General features: G+C 44.6%; 1 protein-coding gene across 1 annotated transcript in view; it reads right to left on the bottom strand.

Annotated features, from left to right (window-relative positions):
- Positions 1–1,706: 1,706 nt before the first annotated feature.
- Positions 1,707–18,484, bottom strand: part of LOC129811998 (EMILIN-1-like) — a 63,941-nt gene continuing 47,163 nt past the window's right edge. The window contains exons 5-8 of the mRNA XM_055863866.1: positions 14,507–14,632; positions 14,246–14,263; positions 11,102–11,236; positions 1,707–5,071 (exon numbers count right to left, since the gene is read on the bottom strand). Of these exons, the coding sequence (XP_055719841.1) occupies positions 4,749–5,071; positions 11,102–11,236; positions 14,246–14,263; positions 14,507–14,632 (602 nt within the window). The 3' untranslated portion in view covers positions 1,707–4,748. The remainder of the gene's footprint in view (positions 5,072–11,101; positions 11,237–14,245; positions 14,264–14,506; positions 14,633–18,484) is intronic.

Genomic DNA, 18,484 nt, shown 5'->3' with positions numbered 1-18,484 from the left:
AATCCAGGCACTTGTCATCTCCCGTCTGGATTACTGCAACTCGCTGTTGGCTGGGCTCCCTGCCTGTGCCATTAAACCCCTACAACTCATCCAGAACGCCGCAGCCCGTCTGGTGTTCAACTTTCCCAAGTTCTCTCACGTCACCCCGCTCCTCCGCTCTCTCCACTGGCTTCCAGTTGAAGCTCGCATCCGCTACAAGACCATGGTGCTTGCCTACGGAGCTGTGAGGGGAACGGCACCTCCGTACCTTCAGGCTCTGATCAGGCCCTACACCCAAACAAGGGCACTGCGTTCATCCACCTCTGGCCTGCTCGCCTCCCTACCTCTGAGGAAGTACAGTTCCCGCTCAGCCCAGTCAAAACTGTTCGCTGCTCTGGCACCCCAATGGTGGAACAAACTCCCTCACGACGCCAGGTCAGCGGAGTCAATCACCACCTTCCGGAGACACCTGAAACCCCACCTCTTTAAGGAATACCTAGGATAGGATAAAGTAATCCTTCTAACCCCCCCCCCCCCCCTTAAAAGAGTTAGATGCACTATTGTAAAGTGGTTGTTCCACTGGATATCATAAGGTGAATGCACCAATTTGTAAGTCGCTCTGGATAAGAGCGTCTGCTAAATGACTTAAATGTAATGTAAATGTAATGTTACTTCGACAGTCTGCATCTGGGTCTTACCTTGATTCCTGAACCCTTCCAGGTTCTCTCAATCCAACCGGAGGAGACAATCCGGCATCGGAACGGCAGGTTTTTGGAGGTCAAAACCTGAGCTCATTACACAGATAAAGGACAGCGGAAATCTAATGAAGAAGAAAGGAAAACTGGGGAAAACATGGATGAAGTTGTATTCCCTGGAGTCGGTGAGAGGAAAGGCAGTAGGTGTTCCTCCTTCCATCTCTCTGTCCAGACATCCAGAACTTGACGAAGTCCCGTCCCAGCTCGACGCAGGAGAAACGAAAGGTACTTTGTTCATCATAAATTAGACATCTGTGTCTGTTGAAGGACAGCTGTGAGATGTTATTATTTCCATTAATTCATAGGGAGATCTCTAATGACTCTCTCTTTTTGGCTTGCAGACTGGAAAATGGCAAGGCGCTACACTGTTTCTTTCTCAGCCTTCACAGCACTAGCCGAGAGAGACGCAAAATGCCATGTTTATTCGCGTGCAGGAATAAAAATGTATCAAACATTTTGACTTAAGTTCCAAATGGCCTAATAAGTCAAATGGTAAATTCTTCCAGATATGGAAATACTTGATTCCGTACGATATACTGTATTTAATAAATCACAGCATTTGGATCGCTGCCATTTAAGAAATATTAATTTAAGCAATCACACGAGGGCAAAGAACCGAGAGGTCTGCTCAAACTAGACAGATGACATCACAAAACATGGCATCGTCACCTTTCTCACTCCTTTCCCACTAGATTAGAGTCATAACCCTTTGAGCAGCGAGTGAATCCGAAACTCCTATGGAGAGGGCAGGGCTGTGTAAAATGTAATATCTTTATTTGAACCACATGTGTCGCCAAATCACACATTCAAGGTAACAGGTTGGAAAAGAAGACCTTAAATACCTAGCATTGCTTTCATTGGCATGTGGTATAACCAGTTATTGATGACTTACTTCATAGATTGAGTAAACCGATTCCTTTAGCAATAACAGGCACAGAGGTCAGACAGAAGAAACCACTTTGTGACATCGGCTGAAGTAAAAAGGGCTTTATAAATACATTTGATTGAAGTGGATAAAAACTCAAAGGCACAGGGAAGCAATATTGCAACTTCTCAACTAAATACAGCGTCTTCCAATAGTGATATTTTTTTATAAAACTCCATGTATTTGATTGTAATGGTGTACATCTCTGCGAAAAATGTTGGTATCCATTGATCCAGTTCTGGGTTCAAATACTATTTCAAATGTCTCAATTACTTTCACATACATTTCGAAGTAAGTATTCAGATATGTTTTATTTGAAAAGACAAGTAGTTGAATATTGGAAGGTATTTGGAAATACACTTGGAAAGTACTGGCATGTATTTGAAAATTCTCAAATACACTGGCTGTGTCTGAATTCCCATACTAGCGTACTACATACTTAAACTGCATACTATTTAGCACGTACCGTTTAGTAAAAAGTATGCCACGGCCGCAACGCAGTAGCGGCTCCTGAATGGCTGAGAAGGTGGGGCGGGGCCAAATAGGGGTGGATTTTTTTCAATAGACGTATCGCATTACAAGCCTGATAATAGCTTATTTCCAATTGTATTAATTTCTCTAAACTCTGAATAAAATAGGAATGGAGTTATAGGCCTACTCAGGCTATCACATTCGACCTATATCGTAGCCCATATCACCCATCTATCCTATTTAAAAAAGACTGAAGACAGAAATAGATAATTTGGTTCCATTTCAAAATATTTAGTAGTGAAACCAAAGTGCTGTAACATATATAAATTAAATCAAATAGCCTAGTACACACACCAAAACTCTTCAGATGTTCAAATCAAAAGACTATTGCACAGAACAATGTGGACAGTCGGGTGCATTGCGAATTCTGAACCGCTGGACAGCAACATAATAAACTAAAACAGTGATCATTGGGAACGAGATAAGAATGAATGCAAAGGCTTGACCCATAAAATAAATAATCAAATCGGTAACCTAGTCTACAAAACTAAAACAATCCATATGTTGAAATCAAAAGGACAGATTAACATGACATCAATAACGCAGCCACATCCCTAGTCCCCGGTGCCCAGACATTCAGAGATCAAAAGATGGTTTAGTATTTACTTTAAAAGCGCTGACGAAGGCCAAGAGAATAAGAAACCCTTTCGAATACGAAAACAGAAATCTACAAAAAAAAATATCATTTGAACACCACCGCAGAAGCTTTGCTATTCTGCATCTGTCCAATTAAGTAGTCTAGTTTTGGTATTTGGCTACTTGAAGGGAACGAGGGCCTATCACTCGCAACCCACCTCTTCCAGTGCATTGTGGAAAAGTGTGCATCGAATTCTACTAGATGAAGAGACAAAATGAGTATAACATCCTGGCATTTAAACAATACTTGATTTTCGAAATGTCGCATAATATGAAACTTTTTTTTCGCATACTCAAACGGCCTACAATTTAGGATGCAGGTATGGATATTCGGACACAGTCAGTGACTCAAATATATACTCCGATGCATTTAACCCAGGTATTTGAAAATAGCATTTGAAAGTTCTTTCAAATAGTAGGCTATTTTTGGAAATTATTTGAAAATACCTTCAAATACTTCCAATAGAAGTAGTTGATTAAGGCCACATTATTAGAAAATACTCAAATACACAGATTTTTGATTTGATTTGAATCCAGGTCTGATTTGATCATCTGTAAGCTGAATTTCCAAGTAAAGAACACATAAACATATGCTCCAATAGCCTACCAACCTAATAACATTAATAACATCCTGATGCTGTTCTGATATCGTTGTCTTCTACATCGCATCTGGTATGTGTAAGGTTGAAGTGAAATGGGTTGTCATTTGTTGAAAAAGACTTGCCCAAAATTCCAAGGTATTCCAAAAATCCTGGTTAGAAGATTCCTGGAATCAGGAGGGAACAAGAAGGACATCTGGTATCCTCCAACCAGGATTTCTTGAAAACCTGGGAATTTGGGGAAATGTTGCAGATTTTTGCAACCCTACTGATGTAATAAAGGGGCTATAGCCCATTTGGTCCTACTGTACTGTGGTGTAAGGCAGCGTTTCCCTCTGGTTGAGGTAAATTCCTACTTGGTTGTGGCTTAAGGCTGGGGTTTGAGCTAGGAACATTCTTTCATTCATCTGGAGTATCACAGACATTTCGGAAGGCTTTAGGTAAGTGACGGACGGCACAGAAAACACTTTGGAACCCGTCAGTATAAGGTACTGAAGCTTTAAAATAATATCCACACAGGCAAACTTCGGATTCACTGGGCCAAAGGCATTACAGGGTATAAAGACCAGAACACACATACAAGGAGATAGAAAAGTGCACAGTAATATAAAAACATTCACAAAATGTGTGAATTCATCTCAATAGAAAACAACTAGAAAAAAATCAAGAAATTAATTTCTCATTCCTGGTTATTAAGGTTAACTACTTAAGGTTAACCTCAGACCTTGACTGTGGGTCTGGCTCCATGGCAGGGAAACACTTTGCAGCAAAGGGGTACGTGGGATGTCAAGGAGACCTTATGGTCGGTATTGGTGCATGAAGGACTACTGTACTCCGAGCCCCATGCCTGGAGTGAGTAATAAGGAGACGGAGACTCCAATCAACATATAAAAATCCTGCAGTAGTACAAATTCGTTGTGAAAAAACCTCTCCAAATGCTGGGCAAGCTAAACATCACTCAGTCTGCTGCTGCGCAGTCTACAGTATATCCTATGTTTTTTCAAGCAGTTCATCAGGTCTCAAACATCAGAGGGCCAGGAATGACACGCGGAGGAAAAAACACAACACTTTTCTGTCAATTGTCGTCGTCTCCTAGTTCTCTTTCATTCCCATGTTTCGCGAGTCGATATAAAGTCATTCTAACCTCATTCTCTGGACTGATCATTTTGCTTTCAAATGCAGTTGTCAAATAAAACCGTGCGACTAAATTGCTCCGGAGGGGACCAACCCCAACCCCTCTCTTCTTTCTCACTTTCCTCTTCCCTCCCTCCCTTCCTCTCCCTTGTTCCAGCTTGAGAGCCTAGAGGATGCTGTCCCGTTGGCTCACATCTGTTCATACAGAAGCATTCCATTGAAAATGGTGAGAGGCTCTACGGAGTGGGCCAACTTGCCCATGACGAGGTCAATGCAGACTGTGTCTCCAACCTGGAGAGGAAGGATTATGTTGAACACGGCCAGGGAGCCAGGGTTGATCTTGGCCTCAGCCACTGGCTTGTTCTCCAGGCCCTCTGGCTGGTATCCCCCAGAGTCTACCCGGGCCATACCGTAGTTGGACTTGGACAGCACCGCCTCGATCTTCTCGTTCTTGTGGCCCGTCAGGATGGCGCTGAAGAAGTAGCGTCCATCAATGGGCGCTGTGAAGATGCCTGGGGAATACAGAGACAGAGGGGGAAAGGTTAGAGTTAGCTTAGCATACTCCACTGATGTTGATGGCAATAACAGTTGCCCGTTCAGGGTTATGACTTGGTTTGAAAGTTAGCTCATTCTACATGAACTAAAACAATGATGTAACTAACTAGCTACTTACTGTACATTGTGAGTAGGAGGTTAATGTTTACGGTCAGTGCCGTTTAAGATTAGGGAGGACGATCTTTCTTATTTCTATTACAGCATATTTGATGACTGTCATTCATATTTCATTCACCCAGCTCAATGTAACTTTGATAGGTTTAGGATACTACATGATACTCAAATTTGCCCTATACCCATCATGAGGTTACTACAACCTAGCCTACAAATGAACGTTTATAAAGTAGGTGCACAGGTCGAGAGACAAATTGAAATAATCAAGGTGAAAGACAGTGACACATTCAATACCACCTTGCACACACGTGCCGGCATCCAGCTGATCTGGGGTGTAATCATTAGTCCAAACAGTTGCAAAACGGGAACGTTTTCAGTCTCTACTGTCCAGTTTGTCCAGTTTCTACTGGACAAATTCAGGTAGGTCCCTCCCCATATCGTTCCGTTTGCTTAAATGTAAGACTTTTTGCAACAGAATCGGTGGAATGAATACACCCCTGATCACCCGCACACAGTTCACTTTCACAGCAGCCACATCCAGCATAATCACTTTGCTTGTTGTATAATTCCTTATCACATCTACTCGCTCTCCTCCTCTCACCTTTTCATTTTGCTTGTTGACCTTAGTGCGCAACACAACAACTGTCTGTGACCAGGTGCAAAAACCTCTAAGACAAACCTTCATACCATAACCACCACAGAGCCTACATCGTTGTCACCATATAAGCTAACATCATAGTCAACAAACTAGAACTAACACATTAGTAAACGCACAGTCCAATCCATGTGTACATTCATGCAGTACAGTGTAAAAGAAGTTTAGCAGTTACACCGGCGATCCCAGGTGGCAATACATTTTGAAAACCAAAAGCTGACTTTGACTTTGAAGAGTTGCAGTATTGGATAGCCTTAGCTAGCTAGCTAATATACATAGCATTCCTCTCTGTTTGAGTCAGTTTGTTGAGTAGCCTAAATTAGCTGCATTAGCTAAGTAAGTGTGTCACGATCGTGTGGAGGATTGACGGACCAAAACGCAGCATTAGGAAAATAAGCCATCTCCTTTTATTGACGAAGAAGGCAAAACGAAACAAACACACTTACGAACTAAACAAAACAAGAAAACGATCGTGAAGCTAAATAACGATGTGCACACACAGGCTACAAACGTATCACATAGACAACTACTCACAACAAATGAAAGCCTTTGGCTACCCTAAATATGGCTCCCAATCAGAGACAACCGAAATCAGCTGTCTCTAATTGGGAACTCATTCAGGCAACCATAGACTCTCCTAGACAACTAAACATACATAGACAACGCTAGACACATGTACTCAACACAAACCCATATACTACACCCAACAACCCCTTTACCATAGAATCACCCAAAACCAACAAAACACAAACATTCCCCATGTCACACCCTGACCTAACTAAAATAATAAAGAAAACAAAGAATACTAAGGCCAGGGCGTGACATAACCCCCCCCTTAAGGTGCGAACTCCGGGCGCACCATTAACCAGTCTAGGGGAGGGTCTGGGTGGGCTTCCATCCACGGTGGCGGCTCCGGCTCTGGTCGTGGTCCCCACGTCACCACAGTCCCTAACCACCTCCTTAGCTTCCTCCAAATGACCCCCCTCCACATTAACCCCACTGCATTAAGGGGCAGCTCCGGACTAAGGGGCAGCTCCGGACTAAGGGGCAGTACCAGGGTAAGGGGCAACTCCGGACTAAGGGGCAACTCCGGACTAAGGGGCAGCTCCGGACTAAGGGGCAGCTCCGGACTAAGGGGCAGCTCCGGACTAAGGGGCAGCTCCGGACTAAGGGGCAGCTCCGGACTAAGGGGCAGCTCCGGACTAAGGGGCAGCTCCGGACTAAGGGTCAGTACCAGGGTAAGGGGCAGTACCAGGGTAAGGGGCAGTACCAGGGTCAGGGGCAGCTCCGAACTAAGGGACAGCACCAGGATAAGGGGCAGCACCAGGATAAGGGGCAGCACCAGGATAAGGGGCAGCTCCGGAAAGAGGAACGGCACATGGCTGGCTGACAGATCTGGCTGCTCATGGCTAGCTGACGGATCTGGCTGCTCATGGCTAGCTGACGGATCTGGCTGCTCATGGCTAGCTGACGGATCTGGCTGCTCATGGCTAACTGACGGATCTGGCAGATCCTGTCTGGTTGGCGGCTCTGGCAGATCCTGTCTGGTTGGCGGCTCTGGCAGATCCTGTCTGGTTGGCGGCTCTGGCAGATCCTGTCTGGTTGGCGGCTCTGGCAGATCCTGTCTGACGGGCGGCTCTAGCGGCTCCTGTCTGGCGGGCGGCTCTAGCGGCTCCTGTCTGGCGGACGGCTCTAGCGGCTCCTGTCTGGCGGACGGCTCTAGCGGCTCCTGTCTGGCGGACGGCTCTGTAGGCTCATGGCAGACGGGCGGCTTTGCAGGCTCATGGCAGACGGGCGGCTTTGCAGGCTCATTGCAGACGGATGGCTCAGACGGCGCTGGGGAGACGGATGGCTCAGATGGCGCTGGGGAGACGGATGGCTCAGATGGCGCTGGTGAGACGGATGGCTCAGATGGCGCTGGTGAGACGGATGGCTCTGGCCGGATAAGGCGCACTGTAGACCTGGTGCGTGGTGCCGGAACTGGAGGCACCGGGCTAAGGACACGCACCTTCATACTAGTGCGGGGAGCAGGGACAGGGCACACTGTACTCTCAAAGCCCACTCTATACCTGGTGCGTGGTACCGGCACTGGTGACACCGGGCTGAGGACAAGCACATCAGGATTAGTAGGGGGAGAAGAAACAGTGTGTACAGGGCTCTGGAGACGCACAGGAGGCTTAGTGCGTGGTGCCGGAACTGGAGGCACCGAACTGGATACACGCACTACAGGGAGAGTGCGTGGAGGAGGAACTGGGCTCAGGAGACGCACTGGTAGCCTAGTGCGTAGTGTAGGCACTGTAGGTACTAGGCTGGGGCGGGGAGGTGGCGCCGGAAATACCGGACCGTGGAGGCGTACTGGCACTCTTGAGCATTGAGCCTGCCCAACCTTACCTGGTTGAATACTCCCGGTTGCCCGACCAGTGCGGGGAGGTGGAATAACCCGCACCGGGCTATGTAGGCGAACCGGGGAAACCATGCGTAAGGCAGGTGCCATGTATGCCGGCCCGAGGAGACGCACTGGAGACCAGACGTGTTGAGCCGGCCTCATGACACCTGGCTCAATGCCCAATCTAGCCCTACCAGTGCGGGGAGGTGGAATAACCCGCACTGGGCTATGCACTCGTACAGGAGACACCGTGCACTCTACTGCATAACACGGCGTCTGCCCGTACTCCCGCTCTCCACGGTAAGCCTGGGAAGTGGGCGCAGGTCTCCTACCTGCCCTTGGCCCACTACCTCTTAGCCCCCCCCAAGAAATTTTTGGGTGTTACTCACGGGCTTTTTGGGCTTCCATGCAAGACGCGTTCCCTCATAACTCCGGTTCCTCTCTCTCTTTTCCTCCACTCTCCGAGCTGCCTCCAGCTGTTCCCATGGACGGTGATTCACTTTAGCCCATGGTCCTTCTCCGTTAAATATTTGCTCCCAACTCCACAAGTCCTGTATACTTCCCCGTTGCTCCAAATTACGCTGCTTGGTTCTGGATTCTTGGTGGGTGATTCTGTAACGGCGGTCCTCCTCTTCATCTTCGGAAGAGGAGGAGTATTGAGGGAACCAAGGCGCAGCGTAGTGAAATGACATTTTTATTAACGAAAAAAACACGAACTTGAATAAACTAACAAAAATAACAAACGGTGTAGACAGACCTATACGACGAACTCAAATAAAACAAGAAGAACGCACGAATAGGACAATTAGACTACACAAACCGAACAAACCGTAAAAGTACCGTATGGTGCAAACAATTACACAGACACGGAAGACAATCACCCACCACGAACACTGTGACAACGCCTACCTAAATATGACTCTTAATTAGAGGAACGCCAAACACCTGCCTCTAATTAAGAGCCATACCAGGCAACCCAAAACGAACACAGAAACAGAAAACATAGAATGCCCACCCAACCTCACGTCCTGACCAACTAACACACATAACAAACTAACATAAATAGGTCAGGAACGTGACATAACCCCCCCCATAAGGTGCGAACTCTGGGCGCACCAGCACAAAATCTAGGGGAGGGTCTGGGTGGGCATCTAACCACGGGCTTCCAGCCTTGTCTCCGTGCTGCCTCCTCATATCGCCTCCTCTCGGCTTTAGCTGCCTCCAGCTCTTCACGAGGAAGGCGATATTCTCCCGGTTGTGCCCACGGCCCCTTACCATCCAGTATCTCCTCCCATGTCCACGAATCCTGTGTAGGTGGGTCCTGTTGCCGCTTTACATGCCGCTTGGTCCTGTATTGGTGAGTAGTTCTGTCACGATCGTGTGGAGGATTGACGGACCAAAACGCAGCATTAGGGAAATAAGCCATCTCCTTTTATTGACGAAGAAGGCAAAACGAAACAAACACACTTACGAACTAAACAAAACAAGAAAACGATCGTGAAGCTAAATAACGATGTGCACACACAGGCTACAAACGTATCACATAGACAACTACTCACAACAAATGAAAGCCTATGGCTACCCTAAATATGGCTCCCAATCAGAGACAACCGAAATCAGCTGTCTCTAATTGGGAACTCATTCAGGCAACCATAGACTCTCCTAGACAACTAAACATACATAGACAACGCTAGACACATGTACTCAACACAAACCCATATACTACACCCAACAACCCCTTTACCATAGAATCACCCAAAACCAACAAAACACAAACATTCCCCATGTCACACCCTGACCTAACTAAAATAATAAAGAAAACAAAGAATACTAAGGCCAGGGCGTGACAAAGTGAAAGGTAAGCCAAGAGGAAGAAAAAAAATACAATGATCTCTCTCTGCTGCTTTTCCTTAATTTTTGAAGAAATTAATTTGTTCAAAACTGTTCAACTATTCTCTTTCTCTCTCTTTGAGTCAACTACTCACAACACTGCAGTGCTAGCTAGCTATAGCTTATGCTTTCAGTACTAGATTCATTATTTTATCCTTTAATTGGATGGAATTCATGTCAATTTATGCTGCAAGAGCTCTGATAGGTTCGAAGACGTCCTCTGGAATTTGTCATAATTACTGTGTAAGTCTATGGAATTGGGTGAGAACCATGAGCCTCCTAGGTTTTGTACTGAAGTCAATGTTCCCAGAGGAGGACAGATAATAGCTGTCCTCCGTCTACACCATGGTGCTAGCCTAGAGGGTGCTGTTGAGGCTACTGTAGACCATTGCAAAACAGTGTGTTTAAATCAATTATTTGGTGACGTGAATATTTTTAGTATAGTTTTATCTAAAAATAATAACTTTTTTAATGTTTCACTATTTTAATGTTTAACCTTCCTCCTCTGAGGAACCTCCACTGCTTCACATGCAGATTGAACTCACAGTATACATTGGCATCAGTAGTATGCACTGATCATGTTTGTGTATACTTCTTCAACCCAAAAAACAACAATGCCTTTCTATTAAAAAGCAAGTAAAAATGCACCTTAAGGAACAGCGGGGACTGTGAAGTAACAAAATATAGGCACAGACACAAGCATACAAACACATGATAACATACACACTATACAAACACGTAGACATGGATTTTGCATTGTAGATATGTGGTAGTGGAGTATGGGCCTGAGGGCACACACTTAGCGTGTTGTGTATTCTGTAATGAATGTTATGTAAAGTTTTTAAAATTGTATAAATGCCTTCATTTTGCCGGACCCCAGGAAGAGTAGCCTTGGCAGCAGCTAATGGGGATCAAAAATAAATACAAATACAAATTCAGTACCTGTCCGCGGGTCATAGAACTCTCCCTCGTTGACAAAGATCTTGTCGAAGACGATGGTACCAGCGTTGAGCACGGGGTAGGTGAGAGCTGCAGAGAAGGAGAGCTTGGGCACGTTGGCATCAGCACCTGGCATACCTGTGGGCAAAATCACATCAAAGTCTCCGAAAATAACCCAGCAGGAGTAGAGGGAGAACATGATTATTATCTACAGCATATATGATATTTCATTGTTCTGACATGAGGAAAATCTATTTTCACGGTTCATTACAGACAAAATGGCAAGGTAAATAAAGTGTAGGGAACATAGCGAGAAGCCTTGTAAGGATCCGACAGTGTGTGACTAATCCCCTTCTACCATCAGTCCTTTTAGCCAATGTGCAATCATTGAATTACAAAATGGATGAGCTCCGATCAGGACTATCCTACCAACGAGACATTAAAAACTGTCTTATGTTTCACTGAGTCTGTGGCTGAACAACGACATGGATAACTAACAGCTGGCTGGGTTTTCGGTCCATCGGCAAGATTAAACAGCTGCCTCTGGTAAGACAAGGGTCTGGTGTCTATTTGAAAATAACAGCTGGTGCACGAAATCTAATATTAAGGAAGTCTCAAGGTTTTTCTCGACAGAGATAGAGTATTTCATGAACCTGTAGACCACACTATTTACGAAGAGAGTTTTCATCTATATTTTTCGTAGCTGTCTATTTACCACCACAAACCGATGCTGGCACTAAGACGGCACTCAACAAGCTGTATAAGGCCATAAGCAAAGAATAAAATTCTCATCCAGAGATGGCGCTCCTAGTGGGCGGGGACTTTAACGCTTTACCTAATTTCTACCAGCATGTTACATGTGGAACCAGAGAGAGAAAAACTCTAGACCACCTTTAGACAACACACAGAGACGCGTACTCGCTCAATAAGGAAAAGGTCAAATGACGCAGATGCTAAGCTACGGGACTGTTTTGCTAGCACAGACTGGAATATGTTTCAGGATTCTTCCGATGGCATTGAGGAGTACACCACATCAGTCACTGGCTTCATCAATAAGTGCATCGATGACATCGTCCCCACAGTGACCGTACATACATACCCCAACCAGAAGTCATGGATTACAGGCAACATCTGTACTGAGCTAAAGGGTAGAGCTGCCGCTTTCAAGGAGAAGGATTCTAACCCGGGTGCTTATAATAAATCCGGCTATGCCCTCCGACGAACCATCAAACAGGCAAAGCATCAACAACGCTTGTCGGATGTGGCAGGGCTTGCAAACTATTACGGACAACAAAGGGGAGCACAGCCGCGAGCTGCCCAGTGACACAAGCCTACCAGACGAGCTAAGTAACTTCTATGCTCGCTTTGAAGCAAGCAACACTGAAGCATGCATGAGAGCATCAGCTGTTACGGACGACTGTCACACTCTCCGTAGGCGATGTGAGTAAGACCTTTAAACAGGTAAACATTCACAAGGCCGCGGAGTCAGACGGATTACGAGGACGTGTACTCCGAACATGCGCTGACCAACTGGCAAGTGTCTTTAATGACATTTTCAACATGTCCCTGACCGAGTCTGTAAAGCCAACATGTTTCAAGCAGACCACCATAGTCCTGTGCCCAAGAACACCAAGGTTACCTGCCTAAACAACTACTGACCCATTGCACTTATGTTTGTAGCCATGAAGTGCTTTGACAGGCTGGTCATGGCTCACATCAACACCATTATCCCAGAAACCCTAGACACAATTTGCATACCGCCCCAACAGATTCACAGATTATGAAATCTCTATTGCACTCCACACTGCCCTTTCCCACCTGGACAAAAGGAACACCTACGTGAGAACGCTATTCATTGACTACAGCTCAGCGTTCAACACCATAGTGCACTCAAAACTCATCACTAAGCTAAGGACCCTGAGACTAAACCCCTCCCTCTGCAACTGGATCCTGGACTTCCTGATGGGCCACCTCCAGGTGGTAAGGGTAGGTAACAACACATCTGCCATGCTGATTCTCAACACGGGGGCCCGTCCTGGGTGCCTGCTCAGTCCTATCCTGTACTCGACTCCAACACCATCATTAAGTTTTCCGTCATGAGACAGTGGGAGGCGGTCAAAGATCTGGCAGTGTGGTGTCAGGACAACAATCTCTCCATCAACGTGACAAAGGAGATGATTGTGGACAACAGGAAAAGGAGGACCGAGCACGCCCCCCTTCTCAGCGAGGGGGCTGTAGTGGAGCAGGTTGAGAGCTTCAAGTTCCTTAGTGTCCAAACACACCAACACAGTCAAGAAGAGGGCATGACAACGCCTATTTCCCCTCAGGAGAATGAAAAGATTTGGCATGGGTCCTCAGATCCTTAAGTGGTTCTACATCTGCAACATTGAGAGCATCCTGACTGGTTGCATCACCGCCTGGTATGGCAACTACTCGGCCTCCGACTGCAAGACACTACAGACGGTAATGCGTACAGCCCAGTGCATCACTGGGGCCAAGCTTCCTGCCATCCAGGACCTCTATACCAGGCGGGGTCAGAGGAAGGCCCAAAAAATTGCCAAAGAATCCAGCTACCCTAGCCATAGAGTGTTCTCTTTGCTAACATACGGCAAGCGGTACCGGAGCGCCATGTCTAGATCCAAAAGGCTTCTTAACAGCTTCTACCCCCAAGCTATAAGACTCCTGAACAGCTCATCAAATGGCTACCCTGACTATTTGCATTGTCCCCCCCCCACACCCATTTTTTACGCTGCTGCAACTCTTTGTTTGTCTACATGGACATATTACCTCAATTACCTTGACTAACCGGTGCCCCGGTATATTGACTCTGTACCGGTACTCTCTGTTTATAGCCTCGCTGCTGTAATATTTTTACTCCTTAATTATTGGTTATTTTTCTATTTTTCTTATTTTTTTTTTTATATATATATTTTTTTACTTCAGTTTATTTGAGTAAATACTTTAACACTTTTTTTTCTTCTTAAAACTGCATAAACATTTCACTGTAAAATACCTGTTGTATTTGGCGCATGTGACAAATAACATTTTATTTTGATGTAATGGGGTGAAACACACATCACTGTTGAGGGCATTAGCACATTGCAACAGTAGGACTCAAATGCAATGATTAAACAAACATGCACATACCTTGTTCACCTTTGAGACCTGGAATGTAGAAGACAGGAAGAGACAAGTTTAGTAGTTGGACCAATTCAAACCGTTCAACCATGTTTGTTTTTAAGTATTCATTATTATTTTTCTTATTTTTTCTTTCTGTAAAGTGTGTTGTGACTTTGTTAAATGCACTTGAAATAAATTGTGATTTGATGTCAAACATCAACATATAGCAAAACAACACTTCCTGAGGCATTAACACAGATTATAAAGGGTTAATATGGTTCCTGTTACCTGGTGGTCCTCTGGGCCCGTTCTCTCCCTGCCTGCCCACAGGTCCGTCCCTACCTTGAGACCCCTTGGGGCCGGGCAACCCTGGGAACCCTCTTTCCCCAGAGGGACCTGGAGGACCAGGCAGGCCTGGGGTGGTGGGAGGCAATGACAACAATATTAATACATGTAACTTTCTTAATTTACATATATTTAACTGAAATAATCATTGTTGACCCAAAGACGGCCTGTTATTGGATACATGACATAGAACAAATTCCAGACTGTGTTAATACAGTGGAGTTTTCTCATTCAAATATATAATTGGTTTCCACCCACATAAACAGGGGACTCATCTTTGTATCTGTGCCATTCAGTGTTAATTTTGTCAACAATAACTATGACGAAAAATACTTGTTAGAAGTTAGAGGTAGCCTAAATAGTCAATATTTTACAGAAATAAATGCACTGACTATTATGTGACTAAAATGGCTGTGACTAAAACTAGACTAGAGTTTAAGTCCACTGATAGTTTTAGTTATTAACAAAATATGAAATGACAAAAATGTGATTAAACCAAAATTCACACTGGTGCCATTTTAAAATAGTCAAGTGTCTTCTTCTTTTGTGTTTGAAAAAAAGCATAAAGTTTATATTGGTGATTTACTGCCACATGCAGTGCTGGATCCTGAACCAAATATTGTGTGTCATTCATTTATTGTGACTGCCAAATGGCAGTGATATTTTTGTGTTGTTGCTTAAAGCCATTTACAAACCATAGGCAACACAATTTGAAGAAGAATACAATTCCGTGATCATTGGCTGATCGCTCCCAAACAATAGGAATCCCCACCCAGTTTACTACTTCAAATGGTGGAAGCCCTTAACCCCGTACACCAGTGGAAATTGGCCTATATGGATAGGGACAAATTGAAATGTTTCCAACAGAATAATTATAAAAAGCATACGCATGACCAAGGTAGCAATTGAAAGAGAACACTTTGGAGATTATGAGGAAATGAGATTGAATCCAAACATTACATGTTTGTATGTGCATTTTACATTTACTATACTTTTCACAGCATTTGTCAATATCAAAATCTGAAAATACTCTGGATACACTCAGTAACATAATAAGACTATTAATTGACATTTTGGAGTAGGTGCAAGATAAGAAAACAAATGTTACAAGGGTTTGAATGAGAGGTCTAACTGGTGTCTCCAAGTGGCCACACACAGCGGAATCTAATCAGACCTACATACTAGGTCCAATATTCATCCTCTGTAAAACTTCAAACAGGTAGTTCCATTCTATGCAGTCAAAAGATTTTTCTGCATCTAATGAAGCCTCCACTACAGGTTCTTAATCAATATTTTTGGATTCGGGGTAAACTTCTTGTTAACAAACTATAGTTTTGGCAAGTCGGTTAGGACATCTACTTCGTGCATGACACAAGTAATTTTTCCAACAATTGTTTACAGACAGATTATTTCACTTATAATTCACTGTATCACAATTCCAGTGGGTCAGAAGTTTACATACACTTAGTTGACTGTGCCTTCAAACAGCTTGGATTCCAGAAAATGATGTCATGGCTTTAGAAGCTTCTGATAGGCTAATTGACATCATTTGAGTCAATTGGAGGTGTACCTGTGGATGTATTTCAAGGCCTACCTTCAAACTCAGTGCCTCTTTGCTTGACATCATGGGAAAATCAAAAGAGATCAGCCAAGACCTCAGAAAAAGAATTGTAGACCTCCACAAGTCTGGTTCATTCTTGGGAGCAATTTTCAAACATCTGAAGGTACCACGTTCGTCTGTACAAACAATAGTACGCAAGCTTAAACACCATGGGACCACGCAGCCGTCGTACCGCTCAGGAAGGAGACGCATTCTGTCTCCAAGAGATTAACGTAGTTTGGTGCGAAAAGTGCAAATCAATCCCAGAACAACAGCAAAGGACCTTGTGAAGATGCTGGAGGAAACAGGTACAAAAGTATCTATATCCACAGTAAAACGAGTCCTATATCGACATAACCTGAAAGGCCGCTCAGCAAGGAAGAAGCCACTGCTTCAAAACTGCCATAAAAAAGCCAGACTACGGTTTGCAACTGCACACGGGGACTTAGACCGTACTTTTTGGAGAAATGTCCTCTGGTCTGATGAAACAAATATAGAACAGTTTGGCCATAATGACCATTGTTATGTTTGGAGGAAAAGGGGGAGACTTGCAAGCCGAAGAACACCATCCCAACCGTGAAGCATGGGGGTGGCAGCATCATATTGTGAGTGTGCTTTGCTGCAGGAGGGACTGGTGCACCTCACAAAATAGATGGCATCATGAGGTAGGGAAATTATGTGGATATATTGAAGCATTTCAAGACATTAGTCAGGAAGTTAAAGCTTGGTCGCAAATGGGTCTTCCAAATTGACAATGACCCAAGCATACTTCCAAAGTAGTGGCAAAATTGCTTAAGGACAACAAAGTCAAAGTATTAGAATGGCCATCACAAAGCCCTGACCTCAATCCTACAGAAGATTTGTGGGCAGAACTGAAAAAGCGTGTGCGAGCAAGGAGGCCTACAAAGCTGACCAGCTCTGTCAGGAGGAATGGGCCAAAATTCACCCAACTTATTGTGGGAAGCTTGTGGAAGGCTACACGAAACGCTTGATCCAAGTTAGACAATTTAAAGGCAATGCTACCAAATACTAATTGAGGGTTTGTAAACTTCTGACCCACTGGGAATGTGATGAAAGAAATACAAGCGGAAATAAATCATTCTCTCTACTGTTATTCTGACATATCACATTCTTAAAATAAAGTGGTGATCCTAACTGACGTAAAACATGGATTTTTTTACTTGGATTAAATGTCAGGAATTGTGAAAAACTGAGTTTAAAAGTATTTGGCTAAGTTGTATGTAAACTTCCGACTTCAACTGTATTTAGGCTTGAAACCAGTCTAAAGCCACATAACTGTTTAACTAAACCCGACTGGACCTCTGTGCGTAAAATAAAAGTATACAGAAAAAATGTAACTACCTGGATTAGTGTGGCTATAGCTATAGTCAAACTGTAAACTTAGCGAGCTGGCTAAATAGCACAGCCAACATTAGCTATGATGCAATGTTACCTCGGCAGTCATTATCAAGCTAGCCATCTAGCCAGCCAGTCGATCCTATGAGTCATTTCACTGTATCCTCATGTTCTAACAGGTCACTGTCGACTATATCCAAGTTCAAAAGACAGTTCCTCATGATGTAGAAGACATGAACAAGTCAGGGAGTTCTTTCCTCATGTATGTTTCAGCTGTCTTCACAGAGTCAAATATGCGCCCACCATTCTTGATTTCGATCCACAAAGTTGCTGGGTCGTGCAGGCCGCATGCCAAGCCAGCATGCCGCAGAAGTCTCATCTGTGGGGAGAAAGCCCTCCTCCTCTGGTGTAGTATGGGAGTAAGATCAGGGAAAGATCATGATTCTGGCATCTCCGTACTTGAGCTCTCCCTTTGCTCGGGCAGCAGAGAGGATGCAGACAGTGTCCTGGCACCATAGAAATTTAATGACAAATGCCCTATGTGCAACCTGACCAGGTAGTCACCTCCGTAGCGTGCGATGGGCCCTCTCGATTTCCAGTGGGTGCATGGAAGAGGGTAGATCCAGAATTTTGGGAATCCATTCCTGTAGAAACGAGATGGCGTCTCTTCCCTCCACAGCCCCCGGGAAACCTTGAAATCTCAAATTCAAGCGCTTTTGGACATTTGTGAAAATCACATTTCTCCTCGAGTTTAGAGATGGCGTCTTCCAATTTCTTGTACTTTGGCTCCACATCCTCTCGGACGTCCAGGATGGCTGCCTGGTGGTCAGCATTTTATTTTTTCTAACTTTGTCACTCGTCCCTTTGTGACTTTCTGGTCTTCATGGAGTTTATCGACCAGCACATCAATTTTGATGAGGTGTTCAGAAAGCGTCTCTTGGATTTTTGGTATACCCTTGTCAATC

Source organism: Salvelinus fontinalis, chromosome 15, assembly GCF_029448725.1.
Source record: "Salvelinus fontinalis isolate EN_2023a chromosome 15, ASM2944872v1, whole genome shotgun sequence".
Taxonomy (NCBI): domain Eukaryota; kingdom Metazoa; phylum Chordata; class Actinopteri; order Salmoniformes; family Salmonidae; genus Salvelinus; species Salvelinus fontinalis.
This window is presented reverse-complemented; position numbering and strand designations above follow the sequence as displayed.